Source organism: Perca flavescens, chromosome 4 (genome assembly GCF_004354835.1).
Source record: "Perca flavescens isolate YP-PL-M2 chromosome 4, PFLA_1.0, whole genome shotgun sequence".
NCBI lineage: Eukaryota > Metazoa > Chordata > Actinopteri > Perciformes > Percidae > Perca > Perca flavescens.
The window spans coordinates 3,372,286-3,388,689 of NC_041334.1; the positions used below are offsets into that span (position 1 = coordinate 3,372,286).

Below are 16,404 nucleotides of genomic sequence, written 5' to 3' on the forward strand. Positions count from 1 at the left end.
TATGTTTGGTGGTGCAGGTTGGCGCAGTTTGTTTTTGTTGGCGTTTGTGGAGCCTGGGCTGTCTACAGAGACCGCGTTTTTTTTTTTACAGTGTGTTCAGGGGACAGGCAGCTATCAGATAGTGAGGAGATGTTTGCTGTATGTGACAAAAAATGTTGTAGCCTAAAAAACGCGTGACATTGCTTGGAGCACCTTTAACAGCACACAATATTGGATGCACATCCACTAACTTGGATGGAGTTGTAACCAATATGACTCTAGAAGACCTATCAGAAGTAGGCAAAGGGAAACAACAAGCGCTATCTACTTTTGAGACTAACTTATGAAGCTGCCGTGTGGATTTAGCTGTGTTCACGGCACTTGATGATACTTGCAGAGCAGGTTGGACTGTAAACGTGTGTGTTGTTAAAAGCTCTGTGATAAACTGTGATCTGTTCCTCTGCCTCTGGGCCCATACATGCTGGCATTGGCTCAAACTCTCCGTGAGGATAAATAGGAATAAGCTGGTCAAACAATGAACGCATTCCCCTTAACTGCATTACAGTGAGCTGTTATTGTTGGAGTGCCAGTGCCATGGATAACACCGCACAGGAAAGGCCGTGTGACAGCTTACTCAGCTCCTTCACGAGTATGAATGTAGTGTGTGAACAACTGATGAGTGTGTAATCCCTCTCCCTCTCTCTCCCTCTCTCTCTCTCCGTCAGAAACACAAAGTGGATCTGTTCTACAAGGTCCGCCACGTGATGATGGAGCTGATCGACCTGAGGAGGCAGCTCCTGTCCGGCCACCTGACGCAGGACCAGAGCCGAGACGTCAAGAGACACATCACAGTCAGACTGGACTGGGGCAACGAGTGAGAACACACACACATACATTGTACATTGTACATCCTGGATTTCTCTCCTCGCCTCTTAGTTCCCCCCACCTTAGATGTGAGCGTAGGAGGCGAGGTAGAGACGCGGGGAGAAAGGAGACGAGGCAACACACATTTTACATCCGTGCTTCAGAGCCGTCCTTTTAAAGCCGTGTTCGGCAAAGAATATGGACCTGTTTACAGAGTGCGGACTGGTAGCCTGAGAGGTGCCAGTTCGCCTCCTGGGCGCTGCCGAGGCAACTTGCTCAGGGCGTGTGCCCATGGGCAGCGCCTTCGTTTTGACATCTCTCCATCAATGCATGCATGCATCAATCCTGTTTGTAAAAAATTGAATTTTCCATCGGTGATGGGGGAGCTTTATTGACTAGGAGTGTGTTCTACTGCAAAAGGACAAGTGGATGTCTGAAGAAGCTCTGCCCTGTAAAGGAGTGCTACAGACGGCAGATCAGCGTGGTCCCCTGACACCCCCATGGGGCAAATACAAGTATGATTGGAGGCAGGTGGATGAAGCCGTACACCAGCGGTTAAAAGGACTCATGGGAGCTTGTCAGGCGGCTGATGGAAAATAAATGAAAAGGAGAGAAATTGCCCGTTGGCTTGGGATTGAGTTATTAATACTGGAGATATGAAAGGTGGGTGTCCCAGGACTTTAACAGGTTATTTAGAGCTCCAATCCGCAGAACCGTCGCATGGACTGTGCAAAATGTGGGGCCACAAGGTCTGTGCACCGACCAGGTGCGATTCCAGGATTTTTAAAGTGGGGTGGCACAGGGGGGGACCAATTATCAGTCAGGGGGGGCCCAGGGGATTTTATCAGAATACAGCATAGAGAATCAACTTAGAAATATAGTAAATTTTGGATAGGATGGAACAACACAATTAAAGTTTTTTGTCACAGAACCATATGAAAATAATACACTTACAATAAACTTGCCTCAAACCTTGCTGTACACAGGTGGAGGGTGGGGGTGTGGCCTTGACCAACTGCCACTTTGCTCGTTTGAAAGCCATGATGTCTCTCTCTCTCATAGGTGGGCCAAATTCTCTGGGCGGGCAAAGCAGAGAAAGGGGAGGTAACCTTTCTCCTTATGACGTCATAAGGAGAAGATTTCTGATTGGTCCATCTGAGCTTTCATTTTCTCAAAGGCAGAGCAGGATAACCAGGGCTCAGTTTACACCTATCACCATTTCTAGCCACTGGGGGACCATAGGCAGGCTGGGGGAACTCAGATTAATGTTAAAAAACCTCAGAAAGGGACATTTTCATGCCATGGGACCTTTAATAGTTGACAACTAATCGATTCATCTTTGCAGCTCTACACCTTGCGCTCGGCAATTAATATTCAAATTTCAACTGAGGGTGCAAAACGTTAGCAGTAATAGTACTAACAGTAGGATTCAGATGGTGTTTTCTGTTTTTTTGTAGGACCCAGTAACAGTAATATATAATGTAAATAATAGTTCAGATTTCATGACACACATACCCATACAAGTTGGAATTGCATGCTATATTAATATTACATGTTACACATATTAATGCATTTTTGCAAGCCGAGGTGAGATATATTGAAGCCTGGCTGAGGCTGACTGAGAGCTCGCTGAGATAACAAACATTTGAAGCCATAATAACTCTCAAAAACAAGTTTACTGTGTGCTGCTTATCTGCCCCAGCAGATGACTGATAACTCCGTCTCCGGCTGGAGAGAGAAGTCGTGTCAGATAAAAACGAGCATCAGCGTTTACAGTTTAATAGCCTGAGAGCTAATTCACACCGAAAAGCAGCTCGATGGGTAAACAAGCCGCAGTGCATCTTTATTTTTCAGTTTTATTCCACATTAAGTGGCTTGAAGTTTTCCGGTAGCTCTTTTAAATTTGGAAGAAAAGTTACGAGTCGAATAATCGCATGTAATTTAATTATTAGAGTCTGTTTTCTAGCAAATATGTAAAAAAAAGGTGGATCAGTGTTTTGGATATCTTGAAGACTGTTGGTTGGACAAAAGAGAAATAATAAAAGGAATTTCAATTGTGACATTATGAGGGGCATTCTTTCACTATTTTACTATTTATTCCCCCAGCCTGCCTATGGTCCCCCAGTGGCTAGAAGTGGTGATAGGTGTAAACCGAGCCCACCCAGAGAAGTTGGCACACCCATGAGAGAGAGACATCATGGCTTTCAAACGAGGCAGTTGAGACATCATGGCTTTCAAACGAGGCAGTTGGTCAAGGCTACACCCCACCCTTCGACCTTGCCCCTAAGGCCTATATAAAAGTGTGTGTGTGTGTGTGTGTGTGTACAGTATTAATTAGGGGACCAGTGGGGACCACTAAGGTAAATGCATCCAAAAAGCAGTATGTCATAGGACCTTTAAGAATAGAGAAAACACTCCTTAGATGAATTGTTAATGAATAAAGGTGCCCATTTTTTTCATCAAGAAATCCGTAAGTTATAGAGGAAAACAAGGAATCATTGTTACCTCAGAGGTATTCTTTTTATGTTATAAAGAGTCACGAAATTATAACACCCGATCAGCTTCAGTTCTTAAACTTTATCAGCCGGGGATGAAGGGTTTCCTCTGCCTCTGCAGCCTCGGTTAAACAGAATTTACTGGCCCCTCCTCTTCCACTCCACTTCCTCTTAAAGAAACTTTACCCCAATATTCTCTGTCTTTAAGAGCCCCTGTGGGTGAAAGATGTGAATATGAGATTGAACAGAAAGTAATCATCTCCCTCTCTCTCTAACCCTCTCTCCCTCTTCCTCTGTCCCCCCCCCTCCTTCCTCTCTCTCTACCCCTCTCTCTCTCTAACCCTCTCCCCTCTCTCCCCCCTCTCTCTTTCTCTCCCTCTCTCTCCCTCTCTCTCTAAACCTCTCTCCCTCTCCCCCTCTCTCTTTCTCTTTCTCTCCTTCTCTCTCCCTCTCCCCCTCTCTCTCTCCCTTTCCACACCTCTCTCCCCCCTCTCTCCTTCTCCCCTTCTCCCCCTCTCTCTAACCCTTGCTCTCTCCCCCCTCTCTTTTTCTCCCTCTCCCCCCTCTCTCTCTCCTCCCTCTCTCTTTCTCTCTCCCTCCCCCCTCTCTCTCCCTCTCCCTCTCTCTCTCACCCCTCTCTCTTCCCTCCCTCTCCCCCCCTCTCTCCTCCTCTCTCCCCCCCTCTCTCCCCCCTCTCTCCCCCCCCTCTCTCTCTCTCCCTCTCCCCCTCTGCCCCCTCTCTCTTTTACTCCCTCTCTCTCCCCCCCTCTCTCTTTCTCTCCCCTCTCCCCCTCTCTCTCTCTCTTTCTCTCCCTCTCTCTCCCCCCCCTCCCTTTCTCTCTCCCTCTCTCTCTCAGACACCTGGGTCTGGACTTGGTGCCCAGAAAGGAGTTTGAGATGGTGGATGAAGACCAGATAAGCGTGTCAGATCTTTATAAAATGGTAAGACCATTTGTGATCTGAGTAATCCCATGTCAGGTGACGGTGTCTCAGGTAAACAGAGCTGAAACACTCAGACACCCCCGATTACATCACCACTAAACTGCCTAACGATAAGATTCACTTAGTGGATTTGATATTGCATTGCATTTTCACATGTGGGGAATATAGTGTCAGTAAAGTACACTCTACGAAATATCTGTGTATTAAAAATGTTATGACTGAATATTTTAACAGAAGTTATCCATAGAAGTGATTCACAGTTGTATTTTAGTTTTTTATATTTCAAATCGCATCATTTGTGCTCCAACAAACTTTGTCCGTCACAGAGGTTGGTTTTGAGAGATTAAAGTCCAAGTTGTCCCTTTTTTTTTCGACGTTTGTAAAGCATTCATTCTGTAAGAAAGTGAAAATATCAAACAAGAATATGAGCATTAGGTATAAATGAATGAATTATGTATTTTCTTTATTTGAAAGTGTGGCCCCCACAGTGTCTACTTAGAAAAATTCTGGCCCTTGGAAACACGTAGCTGATCCTTGGCTTAAGGAAAGGTTTGTTGTGCCTGCTGCTGCTGGGATTTAGCCACCTGCTGGTGTGTTTTCATTCTGCCTCCCGCTGGCCGTCCCCTCACATCTCCTGTTTTTATATTCCCGTCTCATCTTTCCTCTCACAAAAACCAGCAAGTCCCACTTCAGTGGGTTTAACCTCCAGCAAAAACCTGCTCCAAGAAACAGGAACATGCTTTCACCTTACCGCTGTTGCTTTCCTTCATGTGTAATATGCAGACCATAGACTGTAAAAATAAGATGCAGACCTGTTCTCACCTTCCCATACATTTACCAACTGCATTATCAATTATGTTTTGAGGAAACTGTATTTTGCCGCGCGACTATGTTTGTTTCAACACGTGGTTAATGTTGATGACACTAAAGTAGTTGGTTAGGTTTAGGAAAAGATGGTGAGGGTTTGTGTTTAAATACGTATGTTTGTTACGTAACTTAAAGGTGCAGTAGGTAAGACTTATAAAACTAGTTTTCTGTCATATTTGCTGAAACTGAAACTGTTCCAGTAGAACTACATGAAGCAGGTCATAAAAAAAAAGATCCAGCTCCTCTGGCACCACCTACAGCCTGGGGGGGGGGGTGGGGGGGGGGGTTTCTAACTGCGTGTCAATCACTGCTCATGCACACACATTAATTCTCCCTTGTGGGGGGAGGGGCTTTGGAGACCATTTTGGGCTTTAGTGTAAAGGGGGGGAGGGACTGAGAAGTTGTCATTGTTCAAATTTTTTGGCTAAGTCCTGGATCCTTGCAAACTTACCTACGGCACCTTTAAGCGTGTGCGTAAGTTAAGTCGGTCCTACTGTATGTTATGTATGTGACATAAGTTGACTTTAAGTTAAGTGGACTTTGATTAGAAAGATATTGGTGATACATAAACACAAACGTAATCCGGGAGAAAAACAAACTTTTCTGTCGAAATGTAATTGAGGATGTAGTTTAGTTATATGGGAACGTAATAATGTGTAAGACAGCGCTGGTAAAATGCTACACACTCACAACAGAGAGCTGCAAGCCAAAACTTTAAGATCAAGTTCAACAAATTCAGCAACGCTCATACATATCTGCCGATCGAAGGATCTAAACCACTGGTTCTCAAACAGTCTGGTGATACTACAAATAAGGGTTTGTTTAGGTGTAATATGTTTGTTTCGATACCAGCTTGCTACATAGTTACGTTCATGAACAGAGTGCGCATACATCCATAATTAGTTACGAGCTGTTAAAGGAACACGCCAACGTATTGGGTCCTTTAGCTTATTCCCCGTATCCCCCCAGAGTTAAGATAAGTCCATACATGCCCTTCTCATCTCTGTGCGTGTTGTAACTCTGTCTGACAACAGTGCTTTTCAGGTGTTGTACTAATCCCTCTGCCCAAGTAGCAGAAGTAGCAGTGCTTCGCCTTCTGAGAATATAGTTCCCAGTATGTATACGGTTAGAAGATGGCTGTGACTCATGTGACTATACAAATCACAACATGTAAATAGGAAAATGTTGGCGTTATTTTGTCACTTATTGGGAGCAGTAGGCTAGATGGAGCCGGTTACCTCCAGGATCTGTGCTAAGCTAGGCTAGCGGTGGGGGCGTCAGACAGAGTTGCAACACGCACGGATATGAGGAGGGTATGTATGGACTTATCTAACTCTGGGGAATACGGTGAATAAGACAAAGTCCCAATGAGTTGGCGTGTTCCTTTAAGGCAAGATAGTAAGCAGAGTTAAAATTAATGGTCCAAAAACACTGCAATCCTGGCTCCAAACTTTAACTATTGGGAAGAGAAGTGTGGATGAGGAGGAGAATATTTTGAGCAGACCTGTTGAAACTAAGTGCTAGTCGCTACTCACTACTTAAGATGCTGCGGTGAAGTCTTCACAGCGCCTGCTAGCAGCAAACGATGCAAAACAGTGAGCAGATAAGACCCGAGTTACCTCGAATTTGAAATCAGTTGGAGCGCGACGGAGGAAGTACAGCGTGGCTGTCTGCCTCCTGTGTGAACTGTCCGTAGCTGAACAGGGTGGGCCTACGCTACTCTATTTTAACGTGGGTCATAATAGTGGTACTTAGAGAGCTTAATATTTTCTGAAGTGGTACGTGGTGTAAAAAGTTTGAGAAAACACTGATCTAACCAATGATAAATGTCAAACTACAATCACAACATCATATTGTTAATTATTCTGGCTGCTATTTGAGTCCTGCATGAAATATTAGAAATACAAGTTGAGAGCACAACAATGGTCCTATAAAAAAAGTCTTAAAGTGCTCCTATTGTGGTCATTTTCAGGTTCATAATTGTCTTTAGAGGTTATATCAGAATAGGTTTACATTACTGCAGCTCCTCTTTTCACCCTGTGTGTTGAGCTCTCTGTTTTAGTTACACTGTGAGGCATCTCACTTCTGTTCCATCTTTGTTGGGAGTCGCACATGTGCAATACCTCGGTAAGGACTACTAGCCAGTCAGAAGCAGAGTATGAGGGCGTGCCCTGACAGTACCTAGGTAAGGACTACTAGCCAGTCAGAAGCAGAGTATGAGGGCGTGCCCTGATAGTACCTAGGTAAGGACTACTAGCCAGTCAGAAGCAGAGTATGAGGGGATGCCCTGACAGTACCTAGGTAAGGACTACTAGCCAGTCAGAAGCAGAGTATGATGGAGTGCCACGCTAGCAGCTAGGCGAGCTTTATAACGTGTGTGTTTGTCTCTGAAGTAAAGGCTGGACTACAATAGAGCTGTTTGGAGCAGTTTGTGAACAGTGTTTTCTGTTGGAGATGGTAAGTCCCTTTGGGGTGGATTTTGGGCTTTTTCACTTTGTAAACCTATAACGTGCACAAAAAAGATATATAACACAATAAAGGAAAGATATTTGCATTTTCTTTCATCTATAAATTACCGACACAACGTGTTTAGACACTAATGTCACCAACTAATGGTGAGAGTATTTTTCTATGTTCAGATGTAAAATGTGCAACATCATATGCCAAATGCAGACATCACTTGAAACTTTTCTCCACACTCTGGATGGATAACCTGTGACTCAGTCTGGTTCAGACTTCCACGGCCATTTTAAGAAATATTGAATACAAAAAACTGGATTTAGCTGTGAGTATGTGCAGTGAGAGGCGTATTCCTGTTTGTTCTGGGTTTCTCTTAGTAAGACATGATGTTCTGTGTCTTACATCAGTCCGGCTTTAAATAGCTGAGCTGCACCAGTCAAACACTGTAGCCGCGGTGATTCCCCCTTTGTTCTGTTGCTTAGATACTGATCTGGAGACAAAGATGAAAGAAAGGGAAATTAAAGAGAGATAAAGGGGTGAAGTTGATCGCTGGTACGATGGAAGGTGGGAAACAGAGAGAACATCAAGAGAGAGAAAAACATCTATGAAATATAATATAACGGCCATTTTCAGTTACATCGCATACTAGTTCAGACCCACATTGTTCTCTTTACACGAGAGCAGGGGTTAAATTGGCCAGGAACAATCCGGAACAGCGTTGCAGCACCTTCGATTAACAAGTAAACTACTATAAGTGGCAGTTTCATACATCATTGTTTCCTGTTCTTTTAAAATAACGCCAAACATCCATTCCAGTGTTTCCCCTATTCACTCTCAGCAGTGTGCACTGTGAGTCCATGAACAGGGCAAGCGTCTGTGGTGAGTTCACACGTCCGTAATAAAAGCAGGACAGTTGCGTACTATCTGTTAAAGTCATTTGAACAGGTGAAGAACCCTGTGTTTCACCTGAGCTGGACCAGAGAGTATTCGGTTAAAACACTTCAGTGATGCTGTTCTGCCCTAGCCTGGTCCTACCAGACTCTGGTACACTAGCCTGGTCCTACCAGACTCTGGTACACTAGCCTGGTCCTACCAGACTCTGGTCCATTAGCCTGGTCCTACCAGACTCTGGTACACTAGCCTGGTCCTACCAGACTCTGGTCCAATAGCCTGGTCCTACCAGACTCTGGTACACTAGCCTGGTCCTACCAGACTCTGGTCCATTAGCCTGGTCCTACCAGACTCTGGTCCATTTCATTTGTACAGAGAGTCCGGCCACTCTCCATTGACAAATGTTAACTTCCTTGAAGGCGGGTACTCTGTTGAAGTTTAAAACTATTGGATCTGCCCAGAGCCACTCTTTGACAGTCATTACTCCAATTCATCAAACAGGTTTTAACTTCTCGCTCCTTCTCTTCTCATTCAGCCACTCGGGAGATTTACAGAGACAAGTCGGAGTAATGAGTCTCTGCGGAGTTCAAGCTTTTTCTGAATGAAGAGAATTAAACGGAATATAATAGAGGAGAGGACAGGAGAGGAGAGGAGAGGAGAGGAAACAAGAGGCAACAAGAGGTTAAAATTAGAGGAGACAAAGAGTGAAAACAAATGTAGGCAAGGACACAAGGAGAAGAAATGAGAGGATAGGATGAAAGGTGAGGAGAGGAAATGAGAGGAGAGTAGAGAAGAGGAAATGAGAGAAGAGGAGAGGAAACCTGAGGAGAGGAGAGGAAACAAGAGGATACAATGAGAGTCGAGGAGACAAAGAGTAAAAAGACAAAGAGGAAATGAGGGGATAGGAAGAAAGGAGAGGAGAGACAAAGAAAGGAAAGGAGTCAAGACAAGGAGAAGAAACAAAAGCAGCAGAGCAGCCAAAAAGAAGAAATTATAGGATAGTAGAAAAGCAGAGGAGAGACAAGGAAAGGAAAGGAGAGGAAATGGGGACAGGAAAGGACAAGAAATAAGGAAAGGTGAGAAAAATAAGTGAAGCGAAGGATAGGAGACGAGGAGTGGAAACAAGATGAGGAAAAGAAAGGATTGCACACAAAAGGCAGGAGAGGAAACAAGATGATATGAAGACAGGAGTAGAGAGGAAAGAAAGAGAGGAGAGGGAATAAGTAAAGGTGAGGAAATTAAGTGAGAATGGAGATGAGGAGAGGAAACAACGTGATGTAATGTGTTGTGTCTTTCTCTCCTCCCAGCATCTGTCCAGCAGACACAGTGTTCAACAGAGCACCACACAGGTAACGCACAAACACACACTGCAGTGATGTGTTCATGTCCATTCACTCGAGTCTTCTGAAGTACTTTACATGTCAACTCCCTTTTTGTGAGACTTACAGTAACTACATGTGTCTGATACATGTCCTATTTCTATGGTAGCTCATTCTAATTGTTAAATATCTACACAGGACTGACTTAAAGGCCCACAGATACAGTAGATCTTTCCGTAATGCTTGTTTTATTTCTGGTGGATTTCCAGGGTGACAGCACCCGGCAGAGACACGGGGAGCCGAGTCGAGTTCCAGTACCGCACCACCTGCTGGTCAACCTGAAGAGCTTCACCTACAACAGCATCGGAGAAGACACAGACATCTTCTTCTCCCTGTACGACCTGAGAGAGGGGAAGACTATCAGGTAGCAAACATGAAATGATGTATTTTGTCCAGTTGAGGGGGGGATTTACTTGTGGACACAACGTTGAAACATCGTCACCTGATAAGTTGATCAGGAGTCTTTGTGTTGCTGTCAGTCCAATATAGGGTTGAGCCGATGTACGATATCATCGAGAGCCACCATCGTGATTTTAAATTCAGTGATAAACAGGGGGTGTTTTAGGGCGTGGCTATGATGTGATTGCCAGTGAAAGTGTGTAATGTAACGTAGAGTGTAAGCAGTTCCTCCCTCTTGTCTAAAATCGTCACATCCCCAACCAGGATGGCTGCGCCCGTAACGGCAAGCTCAACAACTCATAGCAGATCTCCACTAACCAATGGTCGACGTCACACATGCTCTGGCCACTAATATTATACAGTCTATGTAGTTCACCTAAAAACTTTGCAGGCAGGCGAGGTGCTGTGGGCAGGCCTGGACCGCCCTGGGCCCGCCCACATTGACAGCTGGCCCGCCCAATCAGAAATTGAAAGTCAAGTGTGTTGGCGTTCAAAGCGCCGCAACAATCACAACAACCATAGATCGCTGCTGTGGCCTAACAACTGGAAACTTTATACGTTGTTCGTCTGCTATTTCATCACTAAATTCACTTCTGAGACTTTTTTAATGCAAGAAATCAACTATGTAGAGCTCAAATATGGGCCGTTTTATGAAAATTGATGGCTGATCGCAAATTTGGTCCGACTGTGTGGGATTTCAGAAGCTCCACAGTCGGATGTGCCAGCCGGCCGGTGCCTGCCGGTCGTCCTGTCCACCTTCACAGCCCCCGCTGGGAGCTGGCTGGAGCTCTCTCTGGAGACTTAAATAACACAACACACATATCCATTATAAGATTAACTGGAACCTGTGGTTTTTGCGAAGTTATAATGCTCCACAAGAGATTGCGGGCATAACGTAACAAGCTCGCTAACCGGGCTGTCACACACACAGGGAGAGCAGCGTCTGACAGGGCAGAGCGATAGCCGTCTCCCTTTCACAGTCTTGTAAATAAATTATAATATGTAGATTACAGCTGTCAGTCTTTCTCTACACGGAGCTTTCCTTAGGATATGCCATTTCTGTGTCTGTAGCTTTAAATGCTATTGAGGAGGAGAGAGGCGGGGGAAGGTGGAGGGTGGGGGTGTGGCCTTGACCATCTTACGGCCATGGTTATGATGTCATAAAGGGAATATTCCAGATCGGCCCATCTGAGCTTTCATTTTCTCAAAGGCAGAGCAGGATACCCAGGGCTCGGTTTACACCTATCACCATTTCTAGCCACTGGGGGACCATAGGCAGGCTGGGGGAACTCATATTAATGTTAAAATACCTCATAAAGTGAAATTTTCATGCCATGGGACCTTCAAGCTCTGGTAAAGCCGAGAGGAGCTGCAGATTCAGGTGATCAGTCTCTGCAGGTTCATCACTACCAGGGACACCTTTTACACTGACACATTATTATTACAAAAATAGAGATTATAACCACAGTGCAGTACTGCCGAAGCTTGTACAAGGTGTATTTTTTTTCTCTCGCCGCTCTCTATTTGACCTTTCAGCCACTCTGCTCTCTCATTCACACACACTTAGCTGACACAATGTGGAACAAATGGTGGCAAGTGGCCACACGGAGCTGCTGTGAATAATACATGACCCCCCCTCCCCACCGTAATGATTGACATTAATTATGCATTGGTGGAGTAATCGCAACGCTAACAGTTCAGGAATGTCAATTAAGAGGCTGATGTAGGCCAGCTGTGATGGGGGGGATGATGTGTATTCCTCTGTGTGTGTGTGTGTTTTTGGGGGGCATTTTAGGTCTTTAATTCCACAGGACAGATGAAGACATGAAAGTGGAGAGAGAGGGGGAATGACATGTAGCAAAGGGCCGCCGGTCAGAGTTGAACCTGCGGCCGCTGCGTTGAGAAGTAAACCTCTACATATGGGCGCCCGCTCTACCAACTGAGCTAACCCGGCCACGTTCCTGTGTGTTTTAGTGGTTATGAGTGTAGGGTCAGTGTGTGTGTGTGTGTGTGTGCATGTGTGTTTGTGTGTGTGTGTGTGTGTGTGTGTGTGTGTGTGTGTGTGTGTGTGTGTGTGTGTGCGTGCGTGTGTGCGTGCATGCGTGCGTGTGCATGCGTTCACTCAGCCCACAAACACTGTTGACCTTGGCAACCGGTTTTCAGTGTCTAGTCTGACTCAGCAGTAAAGTGTTATGACAACACCTGCTCCTCTGAGACACTGAGAGGAGAGAAAAAGGAGGAGAAAAGAGGAAAGGAGAGGAAACAAGAGGAAATGTGAGGAGAGGAGAGGAAAAAGGTGGTGAAGAGAGGAAACAATAGAAGAGAAGAAACTAAAGAAGAGGATAGGAAACGAGAGGAGAGGAGAGACAAGGAAACGAAAAAGAACAAGTGGATAGGAAACGCAAGAGGGGAGAGGAAACGAGAAACGATGAGACGAGGAACTGCTCTTGAGTGTTTGCCCTCTGAGCAGCTCTCCCTCTGTTTGTGTGTGTGTGTGTGTGTGTGTGTGTGTGTGTGTGTGTGTGTGTGTGTGTGTGTGTGTGTGTGTGTGTGTGTGTGTGTGTGTGTGTGTGTGTGTCTGTCTGTGTGGGCTTGTTTAACTATATTCGTGGGGTCCAAAAACTTCTTGTGGGGTCCCGGCAGCTTTGCTGGACCCCACAAGTTTAAAGGTCTGTTTGAGGGTTAAGTCTTGGTTTTAGGATTAGGGTTAGAATTAGGTTATGGTTAGGGTTAGGGTAAGGGTTAAGGTTAGGCATTTAGTTGGGATGGTGAAGTTTAGGTTAAGGGGCTAGGGAATGCATTATGTCAATGACGGGTCCCCACAAAGATAGTGCCACAAACCTGTGTGTGTGTGCTTATTTTGGCCATAGAAAGTCTCTCTCTTGCGGCGGTTGCCTTTTATTGGTAGGATATTATACAAATTGTATGAATCCCTCTTTGACTCGAGAAAAAAAACATCCGACAACAATGAATTGGGAGCTGCGATTGAATATGAAAACCCCCAACTCACTCTTTCCTGCACCCCCTCTTCCCAGTTTCCTACCTACTCACACACACACACACACACACACACACACACACACAATCCTATTCGGGGGGAGAATACATTTTCTTCTCTTTTGTTGCATTTGTTTGTTTTGGGCTATCTCCGGGGGATTTGAATAAATTATTTGCTTTAAAGAGTCGGACACTGTGTGTGTTGCGGGGATTTGTCGACCCTCCCTGCTGTCGTTTTCAGGGAATTGGGCAAACATTAGCAATAACCTGAGAGGTGGTGTTTGTTGCGTGGGAGTACACGCTGAATAATAAAGACTTTTTAAAGAGCTCTTTTCTATAATGATATCATTTCTTTTTTCAGGAAACACAAGTGACTCATGAAACAAAATTGCGACAACTTCTAGCAGTTTGAAAATGATATGATCATTTTCTTATCACGTTCTTATAGACAGGGTTCCTTATATTAAAAATGCAGTTCAGCGAGTGTAACACATATAGTGATTTTGACTCTTTAGGGAAGCATTATTGACTAGACTTAAACCGGGGTTGGCAGTTATTTATAAAAAGGCAAGCTTTTAGAATCAGAATTATAAAAACATGCATTGTCAGGTAAAAAACACTTACGGGCCGACTACATTGCACGCTGGATGTTCCAACGCTACGCTTCCACTACGAGATACATGACACAAACATATTAAACATTCATCTGAAATAAACAGTAAATACAGAAACAAATATATACAAAGTAGCCGTTACACTTAACCCTCATATTTCACTCTTTCCGTCGGCCATATTTGACAATTTTGACACTTTATTGACGCTTTTTTGTCGCTTTTGACTACATTTTTGGACGGTTCTAACACTTGGAGGCTTTCTAGGACACTTTCGACGCACTTTCCTAAGTACTCACATGCTGTCCTCCTTCTGGTTTGCCTGTTTGTAAAGCTAAAGTATAAATTATTACCCAATTCTGTGCAACATCGAGGCTTCTAGCCAACTTCATTCAGTTATTTTTGGGAAATTTGGTTGAAAGAAACCCGGATTTCTGATATAGAAAGGTCACAATTCACACGTAATGTAGGTCAACGGAGGTCAAACGGCGTTGATAAACACGCTAAAAAGCGATTATGCATCTTGATAACATGCCAAAATGGCATACGAATTGGCGTGTCGTACATATTCTACTTGAATATTGCTACGGCAGATTGCAGTCAAATCACCTTCTCACCTCGCCGGCTACATCCGCACGACTATGTTTTGGTTTCAAAATGAAATATCTTTTGCTATATTCACACCGCGCATCTACACCGCTGTTGGTGTTTTGTGTGCATCAATTGTCAGCGGATTAGTATGTGGCGCTTTACTCTTTTCAGAGTCCCTTATGACTGGAGAAATCCTATAATGTGTCTGAGGCTTAACTGTATTAATGTCAAGCACGCCGTTATTGAATAAAAGCATGGCAGCTTAGTCATGTTCCCCTGGATAATTGTGGGTTAAAGAACAGAGTCGCTGACACCGGGAGGCAATATTTCGCTGTTCCCTGAAGCGAAGAAAAGGCTGAGACACGCCGCTATAGTTTCCTCACTGCCGGGGGGGGGGGGGGTGAGAAGAGAGGAGGCATGAGGAGAAGTCAGGAAGAATTGTATCTCTGTGAGGGCGCCAGGGGAAAACGGTGAGCGCTTAGAGTTTCTAAAACTGATACAATGATATTGGGTTTATACACTGAACTTTGAATTCAATTATAAATCAGAACCGAAAAATTCTTTTTTCATGTATATCCCATGAGACAGGCACGTAGGAGAGGGACAGGTAGGTCAAACGTTGCAAAGAAACTCCCGCACACTGTCTAACTCGCAAAGATTAATTTAAGAGCTGGCAACGTTTCGGTACTAGACCTCCATCATGTAAATGGTTTTAGATACTGAGAAGACATTCTCTGACATTCTCAATATTAGAAAAAAGACAAATACATTTTTATTTATTATGAACCTCGCCAGCTATTTAATTGAGCTTTGCAAGTTCACAGTGTGTGGGAGTTTCTTTCCAAATCAATTATAATTGAAAATATAAAAGTTGGACATTTCTATATACTTGTATCTTCTGGTGTTTGGTGTTTTAAGCCCCCAATGTCATCTTCCAGGCAGCGCTGCCTGGGAGGCACTAGGATTAGGCAATGGTTAGGGTTAGTAGCCTTGAAGTCAACGTTGGGGGCTTAAAACACCATTGAGCATCTCTTCCTTCACATCCATGAAAGACGTGTGACAAATTCACCAACTTGAGAACTACCTTACTGTAAGAACCACAATTTTGGGACATAATCTTGACCTAGAAAATATTTGATAACGAGCTAGATCTGCCAAACACTAACTCCTAACACCCTCCGCTTGACCTTTGACCTCAGAGAATCCGAGTCTGCCTCAGTGACATTAAACCTTTGCTGTAAAGTTAAAGATGGCCACTGGTCTTTTTGTGTGTTTTTTCAGTGAGAAGTTCATGGTGAGACTGAACAAGAACGGAGGACCGAAGAATCCGGAGAAGGTGGACCGGCTGTGTGCCCTCTTCACGGTAACACACACACACACGTGCACACATGTGCACACAAACGCAGACACACTCACACACGCAGTCATATACAGTGTGCTTGAAATGCAGGTGGTTGGTGTAGCTTAGGGAGAGTACCTTTGAAGAACTGGTAGGGTGAATAGAAAAGTAAGGATGCATTGCCCCCTATTGCTCTGCTGCAGAATCAACCTGGGGAGGCTGCAGCTCCAAGGCATGGAAAAAACCCATTTTCATTGATATGAAGTTTGAGACTTTTTGGACAAAGAGCTCCTCCCGTTTGCTTTAGGAGTGCTGCAGAGCTTTGAGTCAGTATTATTTCAGGAACACAGCATCTGAAATGCAGGACACACGGCAGGTTAGTGTAGGACTGATCAGGTTAAAGGTCCCATATTATAAAGAGTGAGATTACTTTTTTGATTACAAAGTGTAATGATGTGTGTGTGTGTGTGTGTGTGTGTGTGTGTGTGTGTGTGTGTGTGTGTGTGTGTGTCTTTGTGTTTCTCTGTGTGTGTGTGTGTGTGTGTGTGCGTGTGTGTGTCTCTGTGTGCGTGTGCATCTGTGTCTCTGTG

General features: G+C 44.5%; 1 protein-coding gene across 1 annotated transcript in view; it reads left to right on the forward strand.

The window, feature by feature from the left end:
• The window catches only part of dock3 (dedicator of cytokinesis 3), a 267,193-nt gene that overhangs the window by 189,213 nt on the left and 61,576 nt on the right, over window positions 1-16,404 (forward strand). Inside the window, exons 7-11 of the mRNA XM_028577073.1 lie at window positions 705-853; window positions 4,196-4,280; window positions 9,806-9,847; window positions 10,087-10,241; window positions 15,757-15,838. Of these exons, the coding sequence (XP_028432874.1) occupies window positions 705-853; window positions 4,196-4,280; window positions 9,806-9,847; window positions 10,087-10,241; window positions 15,757-15,838 (513 nt within the window). The remainder of the gene's footprint in view (window positions 1-704; window positions 854-4,195; window positions 4,281-9,805; window positions 9,848-10,086; window positions 10,242-15,756; window positions 15,839-16,404) is intronic.